Source organism: Chrysemys picta, chromosome 4, assembly GCF_011386835.1.
Source record: "Chrysemys picta bellii isolate R12L10 chromosome 4, ASM1138683v2, whole genome shotgun sequence".
Classification (NCBI taxonomy): domain Eukaryota; kingdom Metazoa; phylum Chordata; order Testudines; family Emydidae; genus Chrysemys; species Chrysemys picta.
This window is the reverse complement of record NC_088794.1, coordinates 98389427-98416521: the sequence shown is the minus strand read 5'-3', so window position 1 is coordinate 98416521 and position 27095 is coordinate 98389427. Positions and strand designations below refer to the sequence as shown.

The 27095-nt window shown below is 41.8% G+C and overlaps 1 protein-coding gene across 21 annotated transcripts in view; it reads left to right on the top strand.

Annotated features, from left to right (window-relative positions):
• The window catches only part of RYR3 (ryanodine receptor 3), a 561484-nt gene that overhangs the window by 379510 nt on the left and 154879 nt on the right, over positions 1 to 27095 (top strand). For all 21 annotated transcript variants that reach the window (XR_010601063.1, XR_010601064.1, XM_065595380.1 and 18 more), the window contains 5 exons: positions 5873 to 5988; positions 6316 to 6383; positions 8852 to 8973; positions 16454 to 16503; positions 23039 to 23099. Coding sequence is in view for 19 of the 21 variants with exons in the window: in XM_065595380.1 (XP_065451452.1) it covers positions 5873 to 5988; positions 6316 to 6383; positions 8852 to 8973; positions 16454 to 16503; positions 23039 to 23099 (417 nt within the window). In the remaining 2 variants the exon portion in view is untranslated. The remainder of the gene's footprint in view (positions 1 to 5872; positions 5989 to 6315; positions 6384 to 8851; positions 8974 to 16453; positions 16504 to 23038; positions 23100 to 27095) is intronic.

Sequence of the window (27095 nt, the reverse complement as noted above, 5' to 3'; positions counted from 1 at the left end):
GTTTCAAGCAATTCTGGAGTTATGCAACTTGCTCCAGGCTCACCTGCAAACAACAGTGAGAAAGTGTTTAAGGCTTCTGGGACACATGGCCTCTTGCACATATGTAACTCCGCATGCCAGATAACACCTGAGGTGTCCCCAGGACTGGTTAAAAATCCATCAATTGTCCATATGACATCCTCTGGACAGGTTGATTCATGTACCTGCAAGAGTAATATCTTTCTTGGTATCCTTGATATCCTTTTTGAACAGGTGGAAAGTTCAATGAAACATCTGCAAGGGAGTGCCCTTCTCCCTCCCCTTCCTCTTATGACTCTGATCTTCTTTAGTTTGGCATGCACATCTGGGTCCCTGACAGAGGGACAAACACCAGAGATGGAGCGGAGTTATTTAAGTTAAGGGCCAATGTTGGCACAAGAACAAATGGATATACCTGGCGGTCAACAAGTTTAGGCTTGAAATTAGATGAAGGTTTCTAACCATCTGCAGAGTGAAGTTCTGGAAAAGCCTTCCAAAGGGAGTAGTGGGGGCAAAAACCATAACTTGTTTCAAGATTGAGCTTGATAAGTTTATGGTATGATGAGGTTAACTACAATGGTATATGGCCTATCTGTGACTGCTATTAGCAAATATCTCCCCCGGCCAGAGATGGGACACTAGATGGAAAGGGCTCTGAGTTACTATAGAGAATTTGTTCCCAGTTGTCTGGATGGTGGGTCTCTCCCCCATGTGCTCACGGTCTAACTGATTACCATAATGGGGGTCAAGAAGGATTTTTTTCCCAGGTCAAATTGGCAGAGAGCCTGGAGGTTTTTCACCTTCCTCGGCAGTGTGGGACATGGGTCACTTGCTGGCTTGAAGTCGAGTAAATGGTGGATTCTCTGTAACTTGAAGTCTTTTTAAATCAAGATTTGAGGGCTTCAGTAACTCAGCCAGTGTAGGTGGGTGTGGTTCTGTGGCCTGTGATGTGCAGGAAGTCAGACTAGAATAGATGATCATGATCTCCTCTGGCCTTAAAATCTTTGAGATAAGGGGAAATTCTGTTCAGGTCCTTACAGACAATATGACAGCATTATGACATGGAGAGCCAGATCAGATCTGTCAGGAAGCTTTTAGGCTCCGGAATTTTTGCATTCAGAATAAGATATCACTCCGGGTGTCTCATCTACAAGGGATTCAAATTTCTCTGGAGGATCATCTCAGTGGGTCTTTCAGCAGGGATCATAAGTGGTCTCTAAAAATCAATATAGTACGAGTGATTTTTCAGACCTGGGAGAGACAGACTGTGGATCTTTTCACTACAAAGCAAAAGAAGTAGTGCCATCGATTCTGCTCCACAGTGGGTCAGAGCCTGGGTTCAATCATGGACATGTTCCTGTGTTCGTGGAAGATGAATCTCTGCGCCTTCCCTCTCGTAACCTTGATATACCTTGGGTAATTCTCAAAAGAAAGTAAGATCATGCTTCTCTAATATTAATTGCTCAAGCTCTAATATTAAGTGGTCACAACAGCACCAGTTTTTGGGCCTCCAGAAGTTGTCAGTACGACTGCCCTTGATTCTGCCTCAGGATATAGACTGCTTTCTGAGAATCACAGCCTTGTGTTAAATCCAATCCTCGGAGCCTCACAACATGGCTGCTGAGTGGCTAGACTGGGGGGGGGGGGGAAAGGGAATGGTCACTAGTTGTGCCGAACTTTACTGAACAATAGGAAATTGTCCACCAGAGAGAGTTACCTACACAAAGGGAATCTTTTCTTGCTGTGGACATGCAAGTGGAATGTTCTTCCTGGTGAGGCAAGGGTTCAGGATGTTCTAGAGTATTTGCTACATCTGAGAGAATCAGGTCTCTTTCTAAGCTCCCTCAAGGTGCTCCTGGTTGCACTTTCAGCTTTTTATCTTCTGTTTCAAGGTCATTTGATATTTTCCAACTCTCTGCTAATCAGACTTTTTGAAGGGAATAACCAGGCTTTTTCCTCAGGTTAAAGAACTACTTTCCCCTGGGATTTAAACTTAATATTGTCAGCTCTAATGGGTCTTCCTTTTCAGCCTTTAGCTTCTTGCCCTCTTCCATATTATCACCCAGGGTAGCCTTTCGGTGGCATTTATTTCTGATTATAGGGTTGGAAAACTGCAAGTATTATTGGCAGACCAACTTTATACTATTTTTATAAGGATAACGTTGCTTTAAGACCTATTCTGAAGTTTTTTTTCTAAGGTGGGTACTAATTTCCATTTCAACTAAACCATCTATTTACCTACTGGGTTTTTTCCAAACCACATTCACACAAGGGTGAGGAATAACTTCATTCGCTGGCTGTCATTCTTTGCCTCAAATATTTTTTCTGGAAGGGTGAGGATGAAATGGCAAGTGGTTACCTCACAACAGATTTCTGATTGGATCATCTGCATTTCTACGTGTTATGATGTTGCAAATTCTAAACCACCTTCCAAGCTGACGGCACATTCCACAAGTGCACAGACAGTTTAGTAGCATTCTAAAAGAACATTCCAATACAAATATGTGTAGAGCAGTGATTTGGTCTCCAGTTCACATCTTTATCAAGCACTGTGCCATTTCATTGGCTTCCAGAAGCAATGTAGATTCTAGGAAGGCAGTTCTGCAGTTGTTTTTCAATAGACTCCAAGCTCTGCACCATAGACAACTGCTTGGGAGTCATGGAAATGAAATAGGTATGTGCAATCAGATGACAAAGAAAAAACAGTTCTATACCTGTAACTGTTTTTCTTTTAGCTGTGTTGCACATGTCTATTCCATGACCTGCCCTCTTGAACTGTGCTTCAGAGTCCATTATATTACAATTCCAGTGCAAAGGAACTGAGGTGGTACTGGGACACCTCTGTCTTTTATGCCCCCAGCTGAATGCATGAGGAGATGCACAGCACATGTGCCACCCCAACAGGTACCACTAGGGAAAACTCTCCAGCTACAGTGTGCTGGGTGCACACATACCTGAAGTGGAATAGCCACGTGCAACACATCTCAAAACACAACAGTTACAATACAGGTATGTAACCATTTTTCTTCTGAACTTGGAGGAGGTAGATAGATTTAGTTTGTTCTTCAAAAAATGAATGCCTATAGGGAAAGCATAGACTCAGCTTCAAATAAATTAATACTAATAAACACACAGGTGGTGTGACTTGACTCCCAAGAGTACTCCTATTGGCTGCAATGATACTATTTGTATGACTAAAGTAAATCATGTGCATAAGTGTTTACATCATAGGGCCCTAAAAATTGTAGTCCTTTATTTTTACTGAATGAAATCCACTTAACTCAAATATTTAGGTGAATTTCACCAATAGACAATAACCTTTTCTCAATATTTTCTTTAAAATATAATATATAAAGGTAACACCTTTTGAAATCCCTGCTTGCAGTTACCCCATTTCCAGAATTTCAGTCAGACAACTGTTGGGCTAAACTGTGAAAATAGGTACGTTCTTTGTAATTGGAATTGGTTAGGTTGCATAGTATGTGTACTCTATAAACGTATCTGCCTTTGCTTTAACAATTGAGTCCTTTTTCTTCAACTTAACACATTTGAAGAAAACTGGACTTTTAGGTTTTTATGAAATAGGATGTATAGAAATAATTTCTTAGGCTTTATGAGGGTACATATTAGAAACAATTTATGTTCCTTTAAAGTTAAGTGGCTTTCATTCCATGTAAATGAATTTGGAAGACAGCTGCTCTCTTTTTTTCTTATGATAAAGGATTCTTTGCCATTTAATGAAGCTATCAAGTCCTTGATTTTCCAGGAAATTACATGTAATCAGTTAGCAATCATGACATAATATAAAGTCAAGAAGAGTATATTCACTATGGCCTCAGGAAAAATAAGGAAACATATTTGTTTGCATTGTACACTGAGAGATCATGAAGCAGAAGAGGCCTATAAGGCATAAATAGCTGCCAGATACTCAGTTACTGTAATCCTACACCACATGATGGAACAAATATATAGAGAGTTATTTGGTTGTACAAAATCAAATAATTAAATAGCAGAACATGGAAATGTATAAACTGTCATGCATTTAACACTGGAGGGAGAATGAACAAGTATACAGTGATGATGAAAAAGTAGTAAGCAAAGTAAATGTAGAAAAAACAAAGAGGTAAAGCAGAATAAAAGAAAGTAAATACAAGTCTGTTTTAAAAACAAATCAAAGGCATAAATCGATAGAGCTATCTGACTTCTATGAGGGAAATAAATTAGGCAAACAATGACAGGAAAATTTCAGGGAGGGAAAGTTTAGTCTGTAACTAGAATATTCTAATTTTTTTTTGTCTTAAATCAATGCATGGCATTTTGACAGTTATAGTTTCCTGTCTATTTTTTTAAAATACAAATTTGGGGGGCAGGATAGCTCAGTGGTTTGAGCATTGGCCTGCTAAAACCCGGGGGTTGTGAGTTCAATCCTTGAGGGGGCCATTTAGGGATCAGGGGCAAAAAAAAAAAAAAAAAAAAAAAGCTGTCAGGGGACAGTACCTGGTCCTGCTAGTGAAGGCAGGGGACTGGATGACCTTCAAGGTCCCTTCCATAGGTATAACTCCATACATATTTTTTTGCCTCCTCCTCCCCACACTAATCTTTATTTAAATAGAAAACCTGAATGATGCCTCAAAGATATGGCTTAAACAATATGTACCACAAGAAAAAAAAAACCCTAAGGTTCAAATCCACAAAGGGACTTAGGCCTTGCAACACCGAGTCTTCTGGCACCTACAATTTAGATCCCTAGGCACCCAGTGGAATACAGAACTCTGAGTTTAGGGGCTTGGGCTGCCTATACAACGCATGGGGAGATAGGTGCCTAAAAATGGGATCCACAAAAGCCAGCTACGTAGTGGGAAAGATGAGTCCCTTTAGCCTACTGGTTAGTACATTCACCTAGGATGTGGGAGACCTCAGTTCAGTTCCTCTCTTTGCCTGATGAGAAGAAGGGATTGAACAGGGGTTTCTTGCCAGTCAGCTGAGTGGCCTAATCACTGGGCTACAGAGCTTTTTTCACTCTCTAGACTCATGTATGTTTAATTTTTAATACACAGAAAATACTTTCAACGGGCGAGATTGTGAGAGACCCGCAAAGAATATCCCATAGCCTAGTGCTATCCTATCCAATGGGCAAAAGGTTGCAAGGAGGGGTTCTTGTCTCCAGCCATTTTGTGTAGAGTTAGGCCTGCTCTGAAGAAACCTATCAGCTTAGGCCCCACAGGTGAGAAAGATGGGAGAACACCTATCTTCCCCTGGTTTGAGGGTCCCACTGGGGCATAGGCACCTGGGTGTCTAGAATGATGTATTGTGCACATGCCCAGAAGCAGGAACTTATGGTGCAAATTTAGGCACTAGAGGCATCTTCAGAGTTGAGCAGGGTTTTTGAGGATCTCAGTGCTACCTAAATTCCAGACTTAGGTGCTTAAAGTGGGAGTTAGGTGCCTATGTTCTTTTGTGGATCTGGATCTGTCTGCTTCCTATGCAATATTCAGCATTTTCACCATGCACTGAAATCAGTGGAAATTGAGTAGCCAGCATCTTGCTGGATCAGGCTCAGAATGAAGACACTTTGATTTGTATAATGTGATCATAGCTCTCTGAAGTCATGATACTGAAATGCATGACTTTTAAACTCTTTTCATGGAAAAGGATAAAATCCCTCTGAGAAATTTAGGCTTATTTTAAACAGTTACTACTGTAGAAATAGCTATTTGGAAAGAGTGTTGCTATGAAAGCTGGATTTTAATTTATGAAAATTTACCTTGATTAGGTAATAAAATAAAAAGGTCATGGAAAGCTTCATAGTAATCTGATAATTTGTAACATTTTTGTAATATCCTTTCTGAACTAGATGTCTGAAAGACATGGATTTGGATGCATCATCAATGGAAAAGAGGTTTGCATTTAAGTTTTTGAAGAAGATTCTAAAATATGTTGACTCTGCTCAAGAGTTCATTGCACATTTGGGTAAGTTTCTCAAGTGTTTTTATTTTGAACATCATAAAAGTAGTTAATATTTAAACTTTACAATGATAAAATAAACCCATTATGCTGAGTTGCACATATAACAACTTCTGTTGCTTTTGAGAAAATATACCATAAGATTCTGATTATTATTTATTCTAAAAAAATACTTGTTGCATCTGCTGAACCTGCCTGCTGGAGTGTCTATACTGCTTTACTTGTACTGCTTCAAAATTAAGTTTGCAAGGCTATTTCAAAGGACTGCAGAGTTATTTACAATTAGATTTTTGCTCAATCTTATTGACATTTGTGTTGATTGTATCCTTGCAGAAGCCATTGTCACCAGTGGAAAAACAGAGAAGTCGCCACATGACCAAGAAATTAAATTCTTTGCCAAAGTGAGTGACTTAATATTTCAAGGAATGTGCTCAAACTCCTGCTATTATACAGAATGCAGTGTGTGTAACAATCGGGACAAGGACGGTTAGACCTAATGGTCAGAGCAGGAGTCAGTCTGAGTCAGGTACAGGGAGGTCAGAGTCCAAGACAATCCAGAGGGCAAATCAAGTCAGGCATCAGTATGCAGGCAGGGTTAGGTACCAGGTTGCAGACAGCAGTTGAAGAGCAAAGGACAAACAAGGGTTGGAAGCCAGAGTCTAGGGTCAATTGCAAGCAGTGTCTGAAGCAGAGACAGACAGGCAGTCTGTGTTGTTGCTCAGACAGCTCCCCTTCATGGCTTCCTGATTTAAATACTGGTGCCAGCCAATCAGTGGGCTCATAGGCGCCGACTCCGTGGGTGCTCCAGCCCTGGAGCACCCATGGGGAAAAAATGGTGGGTGCAGAGCACCCATCAGCAGCCTCCCCACCAGCTCTCCCCACACCTCCTGCCCGCCAGCAGACCCCGCGGATCAGCACCTCCTGGCGCCTCCCGCCGTGAACTACTGTTTCTGGGCATACAGGGAGGCTGGGAGGCAGGGGGGAGGAGTGGGGACGTGACACACTTCAGGAAGGGGCAGAACTGGGTGGGAGGGGATGGGGGGGCGGGGCAGGTGTGGGGCCTTGGGGGAAGGGGTGGAGTGGGGGTGAGGTCTGGGGTAGAGCCGGGGGTCGAGCACCCCCTGGCAGTTTGAAAAGTTGGTGCCTGTGAGTGGGCTATGAGGTCCTGCTGTGCAATACTTCCTTCCAAACCACCCTCACATGGTCTTCCTGTAGGAGCCTCACCTAAGCTTCCAGTGGCAATGCAGCAGCAGCAGCACAGAATCTCCAATGTTCCAGCTCTGCGGATTCTTTTTTGATGTGTTAATGTCACAGAACTATACATGTAATGGAATATCTGTTTCCCATATATATAGGTGGGTAATGAGTCAGAGAGTGCAAGTGACATTTCCAGAGGTATTGCTTTAAGACACTATTTCTGGAAATTATTTTGCTAAGTGATAAGGGACATAGTATGAAATTAAAAGACAATATATTTATAACAGATAAAATGTAATATTCTTTTGTGGAACATATAAGTAATTTCTGGAACTTGCTGCCTCAGGATATTATTCAAGCAAATAGCTTAGTATGCTTTTTATAACAGGATTCAATATTTATATGCGTAAAATTGGCATATCCACTTGAATTTGCAGTTACAAGGGCTATCAGTCCTCATGCTCTGCGACATAAACTTGTCACCATTTAGGATAAGGAAGAAATGTCTTGCTCTGGGATAATATTTTCATGTTTGTTATGAGCAAGCAGGGCCATGGGGCTCAAGACCATATATGAAGCCAGATAGTTGGTAGGTATTGTCAATATGCATGGTCTAGTTATTCGAAGGTTTCATAATCCAGGGTGCAGGCAAGTTCAGCTGCTGGGAAATCAGTCCATGGGAGAATGGCAATCAGTGAACAGGCAGAGCGCAGGGGCAGGCTGGTCAGTGTCGATATTGGGCAGATTCAGGAATAAGCTTAGCAGGATGGGGTACAGGTAGATCAGAAGACTGACCTGGGTAGCAGGAGTTTGGTCTCAGGGTCTGGGCAGCAATATGACTAAAAGACGTGGTGCTCAGACAAAGGGTGGGGCAAGAACAAGAAGCTTTATATTAAGTGGTGGCCAATCAGCAGTCTGCTGCTTGTCATCTGATCCTGCTGAATTAGTGGGTGTGGCCTCTAGTTGTGGGGGACTAGCTGCAGTTCCCTTATCTGACCTTGTAGCATGGGGGTGCAGGATAACGCTTTCACTCTGCAACCCCATGGACCTGCTTTGGAGATCCATGGCCCTTGACAAGTACTGGACAGATAAGATGGGTGAGGTAATATCTTTTATTGGACCAACTTCCATTGGTGTAAGAGATAAGCTTTCAAGCTACACAGAGCTCTTCTTCAGGTTTGAGCAGACCTGATATCCTGGGACCAACATGGCTACAGCCAACATTGCAAACACGTATTGGACAAGAAAGTATATTACAGAAAGGGATGGAGAGTACACTTTCCTCATTGATGCTGGCTATTGTTGGGAGCTGCATAGTAAAGTAGATGGATCCAATATTGCTCAGCGGATAACTGATGAGATAATATCCCAATATCTCTTGTATCGTTAATATTCTGCTGTCCCTATTTTCAGAGGTTCCCATATATTTACATTAAGACACCTCTGACATCTCAGAGTAGGCTATTTGTTGCTTCGCTTCACTTTTGTGTAAATTTGTCATATGTGAGATTTTCATTTATAATCTTAATGACTAAAACTAGAAAATGCAATTGTAATATAAAGCCTAAGATGAAAAGTCTGTGTGAAGGACTGTGCTGTACTGGAATGCTGTCTGGTACACTTAACAATGTATGTAGATGATAAAAGTATATTTTGTGTCTGTATTCCCTAGGTTCTCCTACCATTAGTTGACCAGTACTTTACCAATCACTTGCTGTACTTCCTGTCTTCTCCAATTAAGTCACTCAGTAGCAGTGGATATGCTTCCAATAAGGAAAAAGAAATGTTGGCAAGGTAAGTAATAGACCAGGGGAAGGCAACCTATAGCACACGTGCCAAAAGCGGCACACAAGCTGATTTTCAGTGGCACTCACACTGCCAGGGTCCTGGCCACTGGTCCAGGGGGCTCTGCATTTTAATTTAATTTTAAATGAAGCTTCTTAAACATTTTAAAAACCTTATTTACTTTACATACAACAATAGTTTAGTTATATATTATAGACTTATAGCAAGAGACCTTCTAAAAACGTTAAAATGTATTACTGGCACGTGAAACCTTAAATTAGATTGAATAAATGAAGACTCGGCACACCACTTCTGAAAGGTTGCCGACCCCTGTAATAGACTGAGGTAAACTCTGTGGGATTGTATCCAGATTATAAAAATTTAATTTAAAAAAAATGCAAAATAACAGTGCAAAAAGTTAGTTTCCTCAAACAGATCATAAATGGCTGATTCTTTCTTTACTAGCGTGGAAGTAAATAAATAACATTCCTCAGCTTTATTTCTTTTCTTTTAATTTTAATCATTTACTTAACTTAATTTGCTTTTAATCATTTTTAAAATGTGAAACATTAATCAGGTAGAGATTATATATATTTACAATAACCATGTTACAAAATTATCAAGCGTTTTGACAAGTTTGGTGGTGACCCAAAAATCAGTGCCACCGGATGACTGTTAAATGGTCGTATGCCTATTCCATTCTTTCATAAACAGGAAATAATAGCATGAAAACCACCACTACTAAATGGTTCCAGGTACCACTGTTAAATGTCAGCAGAAAGGCAAAGTGCTAAGTGCCTCCTGATTCCACTGAAGGCAGTCGGAATTAAGGGCCTCCGCACCACTCAGAATAGTCATGTATACTGACTCTCCTCTCACTCTTTGAGTTCTACCCTCTGGAAAAGGGCAGAGGCAAATAAGAAGTTTACACTGCTGCTGCTTTTACTGTATCAGTTTGGTTACTGAAAAGGGAACTTCAGGCTCTAAAGCCTTGTCTACACTGCCACTTTACAGCGCTGAAACTTTCTTGCTCAGGGGTGTGAAAAGCCACTTCCCTCACGGGGGTGGTTTTTTTACAGCATCATCGCTTTAACGTTGCTAGTGAAGACCTACCCTAAGATTGTAAATTTTAAAAAAAGTTTAAAATGTGTCTATTTTGGGAAGTGAAGAGGGCAAATCTAAAATCTAGGAAACAGTCCAAAACCTCAGTTACAGCTAATAGCTATGATTGAATATCCTTAGTAGTGAAAAAGGTTTGTGCTTTTTCCCCTGCTCTTCCGTTTGCCCTTTCAAAAGATCCTCTGGATGCCAACATCAGAAAGGAGATAAAAAACTTAAAATGATAAAAAATGGGAAAGGTCTTGTGTAAAATTTTCCTATGTATAGATGACATTTAATTATTTATTTTGGACCTTTCAAAATTAATCCCACAATATTTTTTAAAAATAAAGTAACATGGCTTTATTCCTATCTATCAGAAACACAACTTAAACAGTAGCAATAATGCTAAGTACGTAGTAAGAAGCTAGAAGATATTGATACTGGCTGAAACTTACTTCATCCACATGAACTCAAGAAAGTTGGCTCTAGTATGAGTAGGAAAATCCATCCATCTCAAACTAGGGCAGAGTTCAGGTCTTCAGCACACTGCTTCCTCCCCAGAGAATCATAGAGTCATAGAAGATTAGGGTTGGAAGAGACCTCAGGAGGTCATCTAGTCCAACCCCCTGCTCAGAGCAGGACCAACACCAACTAAATCATCCCAGCCAGGGCTTTGTCAAGCCGGGCCTTAAAAACCTCTAAGAATGGAGATTCCACCACCTCCCTAGGTAACCCATTCCTGTGCTTCACCACCCTCCTAGTGAAATAGTGTTTCCTCATATCCAATCTAGACCTCCCCCACTGCAATTTGAGACCAGTGCTCCTTGTTCTGTCATCTGCCACCACTGAGAACAGCCTAGCTCCATCCTCTTTGGAACCCCCCTTCAGGTAGTTGAAGGCTGCTATCAAATCCCCCCTCACTCTTCTCTTCTGCAGACTAAACAAGCCCAGTTCCCTCAGTCCCAGTCACCTACTGACTCCATCCACTTGAGGGAAACATTGAAGCCACAGAATGCACATATAGATCTTATGTCCCCTATGCACATATCTAGTGGGTTGGTTTGGAGATGCTTTCCGCCTCACACAGGGTGTCAGGAAACCACCCTTCCGTGATCTAACTTCCTGCCCCTCTTCCAACAGCAACTCCAAGCCTCAGTATGGGGCTGAGATGAATTTCATCTATTGCAAATCAGTGTAATTGGAACCAAATGTGGTTGAAATACCTTTCAAAACACTAAAGCTAGGGGCTAGAGTCACTGTAGGATTTGTAGAAGTGAAAGGCAGCACAGACCCTTGCAAAGGGCCCCAGCTGTGGAGCAGGTAAATTGCTCAGATACAATGTGCCCATTAAGAAAAATGGGAAATAGACACTCTTCTCAAAATGGCTACCTAACTGTGGTCAAGCTATGATCACAGTCCCATTGAGAACAGTGACAGATGGCAGCTTTGAAAGAGCACAGTTCTACATGGAGTTCTCTGTAATAATTTGTTAGTCCCTGCTGAAGGAGAAACTTTTAATTGTGAAGAATAATGTGAAAAAGTTACCTTTAATACTAAAAAAGTCTTCAAAGGTAGCTTGCTCACAAGTTTTTTGGTGAGTTTAATTATAAGAGCAGTTTCAAGTGTCTTTTATTCCATTGTTAAGATTATTCGGGATAAAGAAACTGTCAGACAATGGGTGCTTCATTTCTGAAAGGATCCATTTATTTTAACTCATAAACTAATTAACCAATTCACTTGTCATTTCTCAGAAAATTCATTCTGTGTTCAGAGTGAATACTGTAATTTTGGAGAGGAGCTGAATTTGTCATATGTACCAAAGTGGTTGAATTCCTGCTTTAAGCACAAAACTCAGCCTTAAGAATAGAACCAAGAGTGAAACCTCCATGATTAGCAAGAATTGGAAAATATCAGTGAAAATGTTTTCAAATTAATCTCATAATTTCTATTCTTAATAGAGAAATTGCAAATGAGGATGAAAGTGATATGTGAAAATTCTATAAAACACTAAACATCAACCTGTTCACTTAACAGTATCCCTCTGATGATTTGGGCCTGAAGGCTCTACATATGGATATTAAATATTTCTATTGTTTGTATCCAAATCCTGAGGTACCATAATAACTAGATTTAAAGCCATGGCAAGAAAGTAACTCTTTGTTTCACTTTGCATGGGGCTTCAGTTGCAAAAGTAAAATATAGATTAAAATATCACACATTGAAAGGATACAGCCAGGCCTTGCAATGTGGAATACTTTTGTGAAAGAGGATGCAGCATGGGGGATAGAAGCTGTCATAGCCAGAGTGAGGCAGAAGCGGAATATAAGAAGAAACTTAAAGTGAAATTGTTTAATATGAAAGTTTCCTCAGCCAGACATTACATGAATCGGAATTTAGCGATAGAAAGTCCAACAAGATCATCTAGTCCGTCTCTCTGCCAGGTGCAAGACTGTTATAGCAGTAATTCTCAAACATTTTACTAGTATGCTCCAATTTTATCACAGCAATTGAACTCACAGCCCCATTTTCACTGAAGCTACAGATGATATTCATATTTTTATCAGTCATGAATGAAATATAAAAATATGAGAGTTTACATGACATAAAAACTACACTAAAAGAACATTATTTAAGTTTCATTGATAAGCTAGACTGCCAAAATTTAGGTTGCAGGTACACAGGATGGACAGCGCTCAGGGAATGAGGAAGCTGTTCAATAATTTTTCAGAAAAAGGTCACAAGAATCTTTTTATAATGGGAAGTGTTAGACAACCTAAACACAGAGACAGCTCCCAGTTGTCCCTATCATTATAATAGACTTACCATGACACGTTTCAATGGACTGATGAGCTTTGGGGCATCCTGGAGGGTCATTCGGGACAGGATTAGGGCATCCTAGTAGGATGTTTTTGGGAGGTAGTAGAAGTCTGGAGCATTGGGAACTGTTTGGAGAGAGTCCTGGAGCATCCTCCCCTATTCTACCCCTCCTTCCCATTATACCCCCTTAAGTCCTCTGTTTCTTCTTCCTATTCATCTGGCCTATTCCCCTTTGAGCCCTTGTTCCATATTCTGTCCCTGGCCCACCTCCCTGCCAACAAGACTCTGAAGGAGCCATGTGCTGCCACCTCCCCTTCCTTCCTGCTCTCTCCTCCCCAGTGGTTCTACATTTGCTGGGTACCATTGAGAGGAGACATCATCTCGCTGCCCTCCTGCTGATGTCATTGTAGCTGAGAGGAGTCACTACAGAGAAATCTGTTTGACCCACGTAGCTCTGTTAGATGCGTGTGTGATTGCAGTTGGAGCTGGAACAAGAACAAAGGGAGTGTAAAGGAAAATCCCATATAAAGTTTCATTTGTTTATTTTCAAGAGCTAAAAATTAAAAACTAGAGTTTTGGGCCTCACCAAGACACTGCCAAAGCTCCAGCACTGGGCCATGGTTCAAGAGTTTGCATTTTTGTGCATTGTCCAGTCCAATTTTAAAAGTCCTAAGTGATGCACTTTTCACCATTTCTCTTCTGAGACTATTCTGCAGGATTGTAGATCTCATTGTGAAGAAGTTTTTCCTCGTGCTCAGTTACATTTTCCTTTTCTTAATTTCATAATGAGTCAGTCCTTCCCCTCATTGAGCATATTTGTTGTTCTTTTCTGAACTCCCTCTAGTTTATCAATATCTTTCTGGCAAAGTGGTGCTCAAAGTTGAACAAGCTATTGTAAGTGTAATTACATGAGAAACTTAAAAAAGAGGAATAGTTATCTCCCTGTTTCTTAATATGTTGTCCCTACATACTCAGCACAAAACTACATCAGACTTGTTTGCAACCAGCTGACATTGCAAATTAATGTTTAATTCACTCTCCACTGTGAGCCTTGAATCTCTGTCCACATTACTGTGTCCCAGGTTTTTTCCTGTCATTGAGTACGTATTTCATATTATGTTTCTCTGGATGTATTAGATTGTTTTTTTGCCAAGCTGTATTTCATTTTCCTGTTTTTTACCTAAGTTTCCAATCTTTCTCTATATTCATTTGTTTTATTCCACTTTCCTGCCTAGTGTTCACAACTGTTCCCAGTTTAGCGTCAGCTATAAATTTCATTAATGTGCTGTATACTCTCTCTTCCAGATGATTAATTCAGATATTTAATAAGATTAGACCTAAACATTGAATCCACTAATCTCATTTCTCCAACTTGTCCACTGATTTATCTTTACCTCTAATCCTCTAATTTATCATTTATCATTAAATTTGTTTATGGTCTTCTAGCCAGTTTTCAGGCCACACAACAGCGTTCTTATCCGTTTGAATTAATTTCTCATATACAGTTTCACAAGACACAATATAAAATGCTTTACTGAGCTCCAAATATATTACATAAGAATACATTCTAGGATGGTCCAGTAGTTAGGGAACTAGATTAGAACTCAGGAATTAAATTCCCTGCTCTGCCACAGACTTCCTGTGTGACCTTGGATGAGATACCTAGGGCCAGATTTACAAAGGTGTTTAGGCAACTATGTATTTAGTTACCTAAAGATGCATAGTAGGATTCACAAATTCACCTAAGTGAATTCAATGGGAGTTAGCTGTCTAACCTGCTTGGGCACTTTTGTATGCCTCCATTCCCCATCTGTAAAATGGGGATAATACAACTTTCCTACCTTACCGGGGTATTGTGAGAATAAATATGTTAAAGATAACGAGATGCTTAAATACTATAGCAATGGGAGAGCAATAAAAGTACCTTAGATAGATTTATTACATTTCTTATAGCTATCTCCAATTTTTAAATCTATTACAAATAGAAAATATTTTGGCCTGGCAAAATTTATTCTTTAGAAACCGATGCTAGTTATTGCTTATGGTTTCCATTACCCTTTAGATCAGTGGTTTTCAAACTTTTTTCTGGGGGCCCAGTTGAAGAAAATTGTTGATGTTCATGACCCAACGGAGCTGGGGATGAGGGGTTTGCGGTGTGGGAGGGGCTCTGGGCTGGGGCAGGGGGTTGGGGTGCGGGAGGGGGTCAGGGCTCTGGGCTGGAGGTGCAGGTTCTGAGCTGGGGCTGGGGATGAGGGGTTTGGGGTACAGGAGGGGCTCCGGATTTGGGGGGTGCTCAGGACTGGGCAGGAGGTTGGAGGTCAGGGCTCTGGGCTAGGGGTGCAGGCTCTGAAGTGGGGCTGGGGATGATGGATTTGGTGTGCAGGAGGAACTCTGGGTTTGGGGGGGCTCAGGGCTGGGACAGGGGTGCAGGAGGGGGTCAGGGCTCTGGGCTGGGGGGAAGGCTCTGGAGTGGGGCTGAGGATGAGCGATTTGGGGTGCAGGAAGGGGTTCCAGGTTTCGGGGGGCTCAGGGCTGAGGCAGAAGATTGGGGCACGGATTTACCTCCGGCAGCTCCTGGTCAGCGGCTCCCTGGAAGCAGCCAGCAGCAGGTCAGGCTCCTAGGCAGAGGCGCGCAAGCAGCTCCATGTGGCTCTCACCCACAGGCACTGCCCCCTAGCTCCCAATGGCTGTTTCCTGGCCAATGGGAGTGCGGAGCCGGTGCTCGGGGCAGGGACAGTGCGCGGAGCCCCATGGCCTCCCTGCCTAGAAGCCGGATCCGCTACTAGCTGCTTCCAGGGCGCAGCGCAGTATCAGAACAGGTAGACGCTAGGCTGCCTTACCTGGGCAGCACTGTTGACGGGACTTTTAACGTCCCAGCCAGCAGTGCTGATCAGAGTGACCCAGTGCCTGACATGCCGCAACCCAGTACTGGGTCGCGACCCGAACTTTGAAAAACACTGCTTTAGATGTTAGGTGAATTTTCTCTCATTTATTACATTACTTTACTATAGATTGAAACTAAACTTGTAAGACAGTGTTTGCTAGAACCACTCTTTTTTTCTGTTAATATTTCAACATTAATTTTACCTATCATGACTGTTATAAACACAAAAAGATAAACTGTTTATAAACAGTATCTTCTGAAAACATTTTAAATTATCTTAAGTTTGTTAACATGCATTTATCGTTCTCATATGTCAAATAAAACAATGCAATGTTATTGTTATTGTTATATGTTATTCACCATGAGGGAAAAATTACAACCATTAGAGAGAGATTCAACCATATAAAATACAGTTCCTGCTAACTATTGTAATTAAAGGAAACACATTTAATCTTTGAGGTGCTTTTTAGACTAAAAGTTATTCTGGAAGATGATATTGCCAGAGGAAAGTATCTGGTTGTTTATTCTCATTATGTGATTGAAAATATACCTTCAGGGAACTACTGTGTACCCTTCTTTCACATCTTGTGGTCTCGCTATTCTCTCGTTATCGCTTTACCTCATGTTCTAAACAAAACATTAATCTCTGTGTCTTCTTCTACTATTTTGCATTCTTTTCTGCTTTAGCCTATTCTGCAAACTTGCTGCTCTTGTTAGACATAGGATTTCACTTTTCGGTAAGTTATTAAAGGATATTGATGAAGTTGTATTTATAACATTTTGTGCTTCCTATAATATATCTAAGGCTTATAACCGATGAGCAAAAATGATTTGTGGTGGGAAATAAGTGGTGTATGGCTGTTAACTTCATTATTTCTGTAACAACTCAAACTTTTCACATTCTCTGGCTACATTTCTGCTTTCTGGTGCACATGCTCCAATCCCAGTATAGTCAATGGGAGCAACAAATGTGTAACTGAAGATAGACTTTGATAGAATATATAAAGTATAGTAGTGTAATAGGTGTCAGTAGCCTCAGGTGAAATGAGAGTTAATATCGAGATTCCATTTGAATCTCTGCCTTTTTCATTTGCTCATAACTTTCACAAAAAAATACTTTATGCTAATAATTACAATATTTAGTGTCAGCTGAATTTGATAAATTAAGAATAATTTGTTGTAGAGTTATGTGAATGTGAAATAAACCCACTTTTTCATATGGTCTTCTAAGAAATTAGGTAAAGAAATTTAGATGATAAGATTCAAAAATAAAATCACGTATTCTGATGCTTAAATTGATATATAAACCCTCAATATTGTTGTTATTAATGTTAATATTTATGAAACACACAGATGTGTATAGCTGGCCAAAACTCCAGGGCAGGGGGGGAGTATTTTATTTAGGTATTTCCTTCCAATTTTGAGCAAAAGCAAATTTTACCAACATTTCTTCTAAATTAAAGACCACTACATCCACTATCACCCCTCAAAATTTTTGTTTTGGAAATGTGGTGTTCTCAGAAGGAAATGTGAAATTGACATTCTTGTCAGTTTCATGACTGCTATGCATTGAACTGCAGCAGTGAAACACAAGAATGTCAGTTTCACTAAACTTCTGCCTGGAGTCCAGGCTCCAGACAAAGCTACTGTGAAGTAGGGAGCCTAGCTGCCCTGAGAGCCCTGGCTCCATCTGAGACTGCGGTCTGCCAGGCTCCCTGCTGCAGATGTCTACCAGACATGAGAGCCCCAGCTCCAGTCATGGTTTCCAGGGCTGCTGCGGCAGAGCAGGGAAACCTAGCAGCCCTGTGAACCCAGGCTCCAGATGGAGCTCCAGGTCAGTCTGCGGCAGAGATGTGGCCTCTGGACCACCAGCAGGTTTCCAATGTTTCCAATGTTCCAAAAGTTTTGTCCAATCTCTAATAGATTCAGTGAAACTATTCAGTTCCTTGAATAGGCGAAAACTTCCAAACAGCTCTAGTTTAGAGTTCTTTGCATATAAGATCCCAGTTCCATGCCACTCACAATTTAAATATATTATTAATTATTTGCATTATCATAGAATTGAGGAGACCAGACTTAATGAAAGGACAGGGAATGTGGAGTAAAGTGATTAATACAGACACGTCTCTAAATATATGTAATAATGAGTATGATTCCATATCTGTAAAAGGAAATTGTGGCTCAAGCTCATCACTAGCTACAAAGTTCAGACCCATGTATTGAAATTGGCCCAAGACTCAAAGTGGATTTAGACCCAGTTATAATTGTATTCACACAAAGAAAAATTTCCTCTCTTTCTTTCTGCTGCAAAAAAATGCTTAATAAGGTCCTACTCCTGCAATGCAATACAGTAGGTTGAACACCTGTTCCTGTGTGGAATCTCATTGACTTTAGTAGTTCCCTTCATAGGTGGAGGAGTCTGTGCTAGCAGATCCCATTTCCAAATTGTGACCTAAATGTCTAATTTATCTTTCTAAATGTCTTTTCATTCGATATAATTTATAGTATCTTCAGTATCTGAATTTGTTGGGCTATTACCTCTGATAGAATTTCTGCATGTATATGTGTTGCAAAGAAAACCAGATAGCTATCCTGAAAAATATTTACTCTGTTCTGAAGATTATAAATTGCCACCTTGTAACTGATTCATGATCCTTTAAGAGAAGCTATCACCGTGCCTTGTGTCATGGAAAGTGGAAAATGGTTAATGAAAACCCTTATCCTCATTTCGGTGTGTCACAGTGCTTCTGTTTCATATTGCAAAAAGCATGGAAATGAGAATGGATAAAAATAACAAACCCAATTATATGATAATTACAGGATAGATAGAAAAGAAATTTAGAGGTATTAAAGAGACAAAGTAAAATGTCTTCAAACAGCATAAAGAAAGCAGGATTGACATCCTGGCCAGAAGTGTTTAATATATACATTTAGGCCCCAAACCTGCAAATATTTATGCACATACTTAACTGCACTCCGGTGAGTAGTTCCACTGAATTAAATCATAGAATCATAGAATATTGGGTCGGAAGAGACCTCAGGAGGTCATCTAGTCCAATCCCCTGCTCAAAGCAGGACCAACACCAACTAAATCAACCCAGCCAGGGTTTTGTCAAGCTGTACCTTAAAAACCTCTAAGGATGGAGATTCCACCACCTCCCTAGGTAACCCATTCCAGTGCTTCACCACCCTCCTAGTGAAATAGAGTTTCCTATTATCCAACCTAAACCTCCCCCACTGAAACCTGAGACCATTGCTTCTTGTTCTGTCATCTACCACCTCTGAGAACTGTCTAGTTCCATCCTCTTTGGAAACTCCCTTCAGGTAGTTGAAGGCTGCTATCAAATCCCCCCACACTCTTCTCTTCTGCAGGCTAAATAGCCCCAGTTCCCTCAGCCTCTCCTCGTAAGTCATGTGTCCCATCCCCCTAATCATTTTTGTTGCCCTCTGCTGGACTCTCTCCAATTTGTCCACATCCCTTCTGTAGTAGTGGGACCAAAACTGGACGCAATACTCCAGGTGTGGCCTCACCAGTGCTGAATAGAGGGGAATAATCACTTCTTTCGATCTGCTGGCAATGCTCCTACTAATACAGCCCAATATGCCGTTGGCCTTCTTGGCAACAAGGGCACACTGCTGACTCATATCCAGCTTCTAATCCTTTTCTGCAGAACTGCTGCTTACCCAGTCAGTCCCAATCCTGTAGCGGTGCATGGGATTCTTCCTTCCTAAGTGCAGGACTCGGCACTTGTCCTTGTTGAACCTCATCAGATTTCTTTTGATCCAATCCTCCAATTTTTCTAGGTCATTCTGGACCTTATCCCTACCCTCCAGCATATCTACCTCTTCCCACAGCTTAGTGTCATCTACAAACTTGCTAAGGGTGCAATTAATCTTATCATCCAAAGCATTAATAAAGATGTTGAACAAAACTGGCCCCAGGACCAACCCCTGGGGCACTCCACTTGATACTGGCTGCCAGCTAGACATCGAGCCGTTGATCACTACCTGTTGATCCCAACAATCTAGCCAGCTTTCTATCCACCTTATAGTCCATTCATCCAATCCATACTTCTTTAACTTGCTGGCAAGAATACCGTGGGAGACCATATCAAAAGCTTTGCTAAAATCAAGATATATCACATCCACCGCTTTCCCCATATCCATGGAGCCAGTTATCTCATCATAGAAGGCAATCAGGTTGGTCAGGCATGACTTGCCCGTGGTAAATCCATGTTGACTCTTCGTGATCATCTTCCTCTCCTCCAAGTGCTTCAAAATGGATTCCTTGACGACCTCCTCCATGATTTTGCTGGGGACTGAAGTGAGGCTGACCCATCTGTAGTTCCCTGGGTTCTCTTTCTTCCGTTTTTTAAATATGGGCATTATATTTATCTTTTTCCAATTGTCCAGGACCTCCCAAGATCGCCACAAATTTTCAAAGATAATGGCCAATGGCTCTGCAATCACATCAGCCAACTCCCTCACCACCCTTGGCTGCATTAGATTTGGACCCATGGACTTGTGCATGTCCACCTTTTCTAAATAGTCCAACCTGTTCTTTCACCACTGAGGGCTGCTCACCTCCTCCCCATACTGTGTTGCCCAGTGCAGCAGTCTGGGAGCTGACCTTGTCTGTGAAGGCCGAGGCAGAAAGAGCATTCAGTACTTCAGTTTTTTCCACATCATCTGTCACTATGTTGCCTCCCCCATTCAGTAAGGGTCCCACACTTTCCCTGACCTTCTTCTTGTTGCTAACGTAACTGTAGAAACCTTTCTTGTTACCCTTCACATCCTTTGCTAGCTGCAACTCCAATTGTGCCTTGGCCTTCCTGATTACACCACTGCATGCTCTAGCAATATTTTTATACTCCTCCCTAATCATCTGTCCAAATTTCCACTTCTTGTAAGCTTCCTTTTTGAGTTTAAGCTCACTGAAGATTTCACTGTTAAGCCAAGCTGGTCACCTGCCATATTTGCTATTCTTTCTGCACATTGGGATGGTTTGTTCCTGTGCCCTCAATAAGGCTTCTTTAAAATACAGCCAGCTCTCCTTGCCCCCTCATATTAGCCTCTCAGGGGATCCTGCCCATCAGTTCCCTAAGAGAGTCAAAATCTGCTTTTCTGAAGTCCAGAGTCCGTATTTTGCTAGGTTTCAGAGTAGCAGCCGTGTTAGTCTGTATCCGCAAAAAGAAGAACAGGAGTACTTGTGGCACCTTAGAGACTAACAAATTTATTAGAGCATAAGCTTTCGTGGACTACAGCCCACTTCTTTGGATGCATCCGAAGAAGTGGGCTGTAGTCCACGAAAGCTTATGCTCTAATAAATTTGTTAGTCTCTAAGGTGCCACAAGTACTCCTGTTCTTCTTTTTGCGTATTTTGCTAGTCTCCTTTCTTCCTTTTGTCAGGATCCTGAACTCAACCATTTCATGGTCACTGCTGCCTCGGTTGCCACCACTTCTACTTCCCCTACCAATTCTTCCCTGTTTGTGAGCAGCAGGTCAAGAGAAGCATGGCCCTAGTCAGTTCCTCCAGCACTTGTACCAGGAAGTTGTCCCCAACACTCTCCAAAAACTTCCTGGATTGTCTGTGCATTGCTGTATTGCTCTCCCAACTGATGTCAGGGTGATTGAAGTCCCCCATTAGAACCAGGGCGTGTGATCTGGAAACTTCAGTTAGTTGTCCGAAGAAAGCGTCTTCTACCTCATCCTTCTGATCCTGTGGTCTATAGCACATGCCCACCACGACATCACGCTTGTTGCTCTCGCCTCTAAACTTAACCTAAAGACACTCAACAGGCTTTTCTCCAGTTTCATACTGGAGCTCTGAGCAATCATACCGCTCTCTTACATACAATGCAACTCCTCCACCTTTCCTCCCATACCTGTCCTTCCTGAACAGTTTATACTCATCCAATGACAGTGCTCCAATCATGTGAACTGCCCCACCAAGTTTCTGTCATTCCAATCACATCATAGTTCCTTGATTGTGCCAGGACTTCCAATTCTTCCTGCATGTTTCCCAGGCTTCTTGCGTTCATGTATATGCACCTAAGATAACTAGCTGATTGCCCTACTTTCTCAGTATGAATCAGGAGGCTTCCCGTCTTGTACCCTCCTCCTTGTATTTCCTCCCAGTATCCCACTTCCCCATTTACCTCTGGGCTTAGGTCACCATCCCCTGGCAAACCTAGTTTAAAGCCCTCCTCACTAGTTTAGCAAGCCTGCCTGCGAAGATGCTCTTCCCTCTCTTCGTTAGGTGGATCCCATCTCTTCCTAGCAATCCTTCTTCCCAGAACAACATCCCATGTTCAAAGAATCCAGAGCCCTCTCTCCGACACCACCTGCGTAACCACGCATTCACCTCCACAATTCAACAGTCCCTACCTGGGCCTTTTTCTTCAACAGGGAGGATGGACGAGAACACGACTTGCACCTCAAACTTCTTTATCCTTCTCAGAGCCACATAGTCTACAGTGATCTACTCAAGGTCATTCTTGGCAGTATCATTGGTGCCCATGTGGAAAAGTAGGAAGGGGTAGCGGTCCGAGGTCTTGATCAGTCTCAGCAAACACTCCATCACATCCTGGATTCTAGCTCCAGGCAAGCAGCACGCTTCTCGAGTCTTCCAGTCTGGTCAGCAGATGGATGACTCCCATCCCTCTTAGGAGGGAGTCCCTGACCACTACCACCCGTCTCCTCCTCTTGGGAGTGGTGGTCATGGAATGTGCTACTTGGGTGCATAAAGTTAAACACATGCATAAGAGTTTGCAGGATGGGGGCCATATAGCATATGTGTAAGACCCCCATGCCATCTCTTGTTTAACATGACGCCTTCTATGGAGATATTTTTTCCAACAATTGGACTATCCTCCATATTTTATTTTTTCATTAACCATTCAGCACCTGCCTCTCAGTGGCTGCTCTTGGCATCCAAGAAGTTTTAAACAAAAAGGAAAAGAACAACAACAGGGAAAGACAAAACAAAAAGAAGGGGACAGAAATGGCACATTCTGAAATAAAGTATGCACCCTGTTCATTCTGCCCAATCTCAAGAGGGAAAATAAGGAGAGAAGGCGGAGTGTGGGGGGAGGGAATAAAACCATTAGTTCTAAAAGATCTTTTAAGCAGGAGGCATTGTAGGCCTTCCCAACACACGTGAATTTGATATATAATTAAGAGTCCTGAAATTTGTAAGTTTGCACATACTGAAATATCTGTTAAAAGCAAAATATATGTTCAGAATAATATGTTCTTTATTTATTATAACAGGGAGTGATGCTACTACAATGGTGAGCTGCCTGCACATCTTGGCTCAGACACTGGATACACGGTAAATTGGCCAAGTTTTTACTTTATTTCAGTACCAGCTACAAATCATATGGTTGTCAAGAATCACTTCAAAGAACAGTTCTGCAGATTGATTGTTATTTCTTCACTATTTATTCTTTATTTCCTGCTGATATTAGCTCTCTAGAGTAAATATTATGGTACAGATTTTTCAAACACTGTCCTCCACTTTTTCAGATGATATGTTGCATCCACAGTTGTTTGTGCTTAGAAACTTAGAAACGTCACTTAGAAATATAAGTGGCATCATCTACGAAATTGCACTTGCAGTTATTTGCTCTCACAAAAATGGAGGCAAGTTTACACCAGGCTGAAAAATTGGTGCTAGAAGTGCATTGAATAACATTTGAAGCTGGCAATTAGCATAGTAAAAGACATTAAAGTGTAACTCAGTCTGACATCCTCTGATCATAAATCACTTTAATTCTAATGACATATATAATTTATAATAAAATACATACAGAAATCCACTCAAGGAGAGATTAATGAGCAGCTGAGTGATATATGCAAATAAATGTATTAGTGTAAATTAGGATGTCCCCACAATTATTGCTATTGTATTCTTTTTTAAAAAAACCCACTGCTCCTAATTATATGTCACCCCTAACCTCATTTTCATGCTGTCTGTATCTGCAGGTGTTGCCATTCCAACTAAACAATCAACTGGTTAAAATGCTTGACTCTATTATTTCTTTTATGGATTTTAGTGAGTAGTGAATCAGTGTCCTATCGTAGTGTTAGAGGAACACTGAGATTCTGGAGATGTCACTTTTTGGATGAAGCATAAAACCAAGGAGTCTGCTTTTTCTTCTTTGAGTGATGGTCCCTATGTGTATTCCACTCAAGGTGCGCATGCTCACCATGCTCCTGAGCCTGGGATATTTCTGCTAGAAGTGTTCATTGATCTGCACCTACACACCTCCCCTCCTTGTGCACTGATTTGAGGACAAAAGGAGCAGTGCAGACCAACCACTTCTTCAGTTCTTTTCTACCGCCTGTAGTCTGAGATGGAACCTCTTCAGTGTCCTCAGTATTCACTAACATTCTGGTTCAAACATAGTTGTAGATAGTTGTAAAATCTGGTTTTAGATCGTTTCTAATTAGACTAGCAGATTTTAGGAGTTTGGGGTCTTTCCCCCCCTCCCCCACCTGGTCACTGCCCTGCACAGGGTGCCTAGTTTGTCCAGAATCCCTGGATTCAAGCTCTGCATAGCCTGCTGCCAGGTTTTTCCAGTCAGCGACTTCTGTGACACATGCCTCTGTTGATTCAGTGAGCTCATATCCCCTTCAAGTTCAATATCTGCTGATCCTTTCCTAGTTGAACCCATCATGCTCATAAATTCAGGCTTAGAATTCCTGATGGACTGCATAATGAGGCTTCGGTCTGATCCTGGCCCGATAGATTCCTTCCCCGTTCCCCCCCCCCCCCCCCGCAGTACACTGGACGGAGGTCACGGTGGTCTCTGGCTCTGGGAATAATCAGGGCTAAAGACTCTTCCATCAGAGAGAAAAGGAGGGTAAGGGCAAACACACTCACAAGAAACCTGAAAAATCCCCTTCCACGTCTTCACAAAAAGAGGACCTCCTCTCTGTCACCCTCTAAGTCATATGAGATTGTATCCCAGCATAGAGATGTCAGGAGTTCACAAGGAGCACAGTACTGGTTCCTCGGCACCAAGTGGCAAAAGTGACCTGAAGGCGGCTGGACCATCCTGGGTTCCAGCAAGGGAAAGAAGGCAGCAGAACCCTTCTACAATGACGATACTGACACTGAGAGAGGAGGAGTCAGTACAGGAGACTGTTTCCTGTCTGAAGTTGACACCAGCTGCACTTCCAAAGGAAAGAAGCCCAGTCCACTCTCCAGCATCAGGGTCTAGATAAACTCTACCAGAGAACCTTATTATCTTTGCAGATCTAGAATCCTGATATTATTAACCAGCACTCACCATGGAGGTTACTATACCAATGTTTCTCCACTCACCATTACCATTGACCAGCTGAAGTATAATAAAACCTTCAGTACCAACAGTCTTGCACATCAATTTAGAAGCTTCTTTTTCTCTAATGAGTCTAGAATCAGTGGGAGAATTTCAAGACATGGGATCTGCCCTGATAGAGGCTCTAAGATCTTTTGGGCACCTTCCCTCTCTCATAGGACAAACTACCCAACTCTGGACTATTGGTACCCTTCTCCATGGGGACCCCTTCATTTCCCCTATGACCATTTGTAGTGGCTTTACTGGGGTCCCTGGGATTTGTATATGAGACATCCCAAATCAATAAGCTCACTTGGGGAACCTAGATAGACAGGAAAGAACCTCAACCCTCTGAGCAGGAGGAACAACCTGATCAGGCAGAATCACTCACCCCTGAGAGGTTATCATCCTCATGATGAAGTAGTCATGCCACCCTCACCATCACCACCTGATGACTATAGGCAGTTCCAGGACCTCCTGAGGAGAATTGCAAACATGCTGCAGATTCCCCTGGAGGAAGTACAGAACACCCTCATAAACTCCTAGATATCTTTCACAGTGCTGGTCCCAGTAAAATGGCACTGTGAATTAATGAGACCATCTTAGAATGTGCTAAGATAGTCTGCTATTTCTGATCCCACTCCAAAGAAAATGGAGGAGAAACATTTCATTCCCTTGAAGGGGGCAGAATACTTACTCTCACATCTCACTTCAAACTCTTTACTGCTGCAAGCTATCACCAAAAGAAAGAAGCAACACCACCCCAAATCTGCACCCCTTGATAAAGAGGCCAAATGTTTAGATCTCTTTGGGAGAACATTTGACTTTGGCAAGCTTACAGTTCCACATAGTAAACTACTAAGCTTTAATATCAAAACATGATTTTATTAATTACAATAAGTTCTCTAAATTCAACAACAAACACTTTCAAGAAGATAGACTTTATTTCCTAATTATTATTGATGAAGAAAAATAGCTAGATTGGCCCTCCAGGCTTCAGTGGATGAAGAAGATATAGCCTTGTGCTTGATGGTAACTTCCATAGTCATAAGATGAGCTTCATGGCTCCAGTTTTCCAGATTTCCCAAAGAAGTCCTTTCCACTGTGGAGGATCTGACTTTTGAGGGAAATAACTTATTGAGTGAGAAGGCAGATGTATCACTGTATTCCCTCAAAGACTCAAGAGCAACTTTTTGCTCACTAGGTATCTATACTCCAGCACCACAGAGGAAATACCGCAAGACTCAGTCTTATGGACAATGACCAGCCCCTCAACCATTCTACCATCAAAGGACCTACAAGCTGCCTAGGAAACACCAGAGAATGTAGTGCAGTAAACACAACAACCCCCTGCATTCTTCTTCCAGTGCCAGCCTCCCACCAATAAATCCTTTTGATGGGACTTTCGACAGCTACAAATCAGTCCCCCGACACATTTATCTATTCAAGACTCCTACACACCATTTGCCTCACTCATTTTTTCCCAGGCATGGTACTATACAACATCAGACAGATGAGTTCTGGAGATAATCACCACCATTATACAATAGTTTCTCTCTGATTCCCCACACACAAAAATCCTTCCTCCTCCCTCTTTAGAGACCCCTCCCACAAGAAGATGCTCAGACAAGAAGTAGACTTTCTGTTCCATCTGGAAATCATAGAACCAGAACCTCTTCAACATAGGGGGAAAGGATTTTACTCAAGTTATTTTCTCATTTCCAAGAAGAAAGGGGGCTGGAGGCCCATGCTAAATTTCAGACAGCTGAACATCTTCATCCACCACCTGAGTTTCAGAATGATCACCCTGGCCTCTATAATCCCCTCGCTAAACAAGGGGTTGTTCACAGCTCTTGATGTAAAAGACACTTATTTCCACCTAGAGATCCACTCCATACACAGGAGATTCCTGAGATTCACCTTAGGCCTAGACCATTACCAATACAGAGTGCTCCCCTTCAGCCTCTTGATAGCACCGAGAGTATTCATGAAGGTGTTGTCAA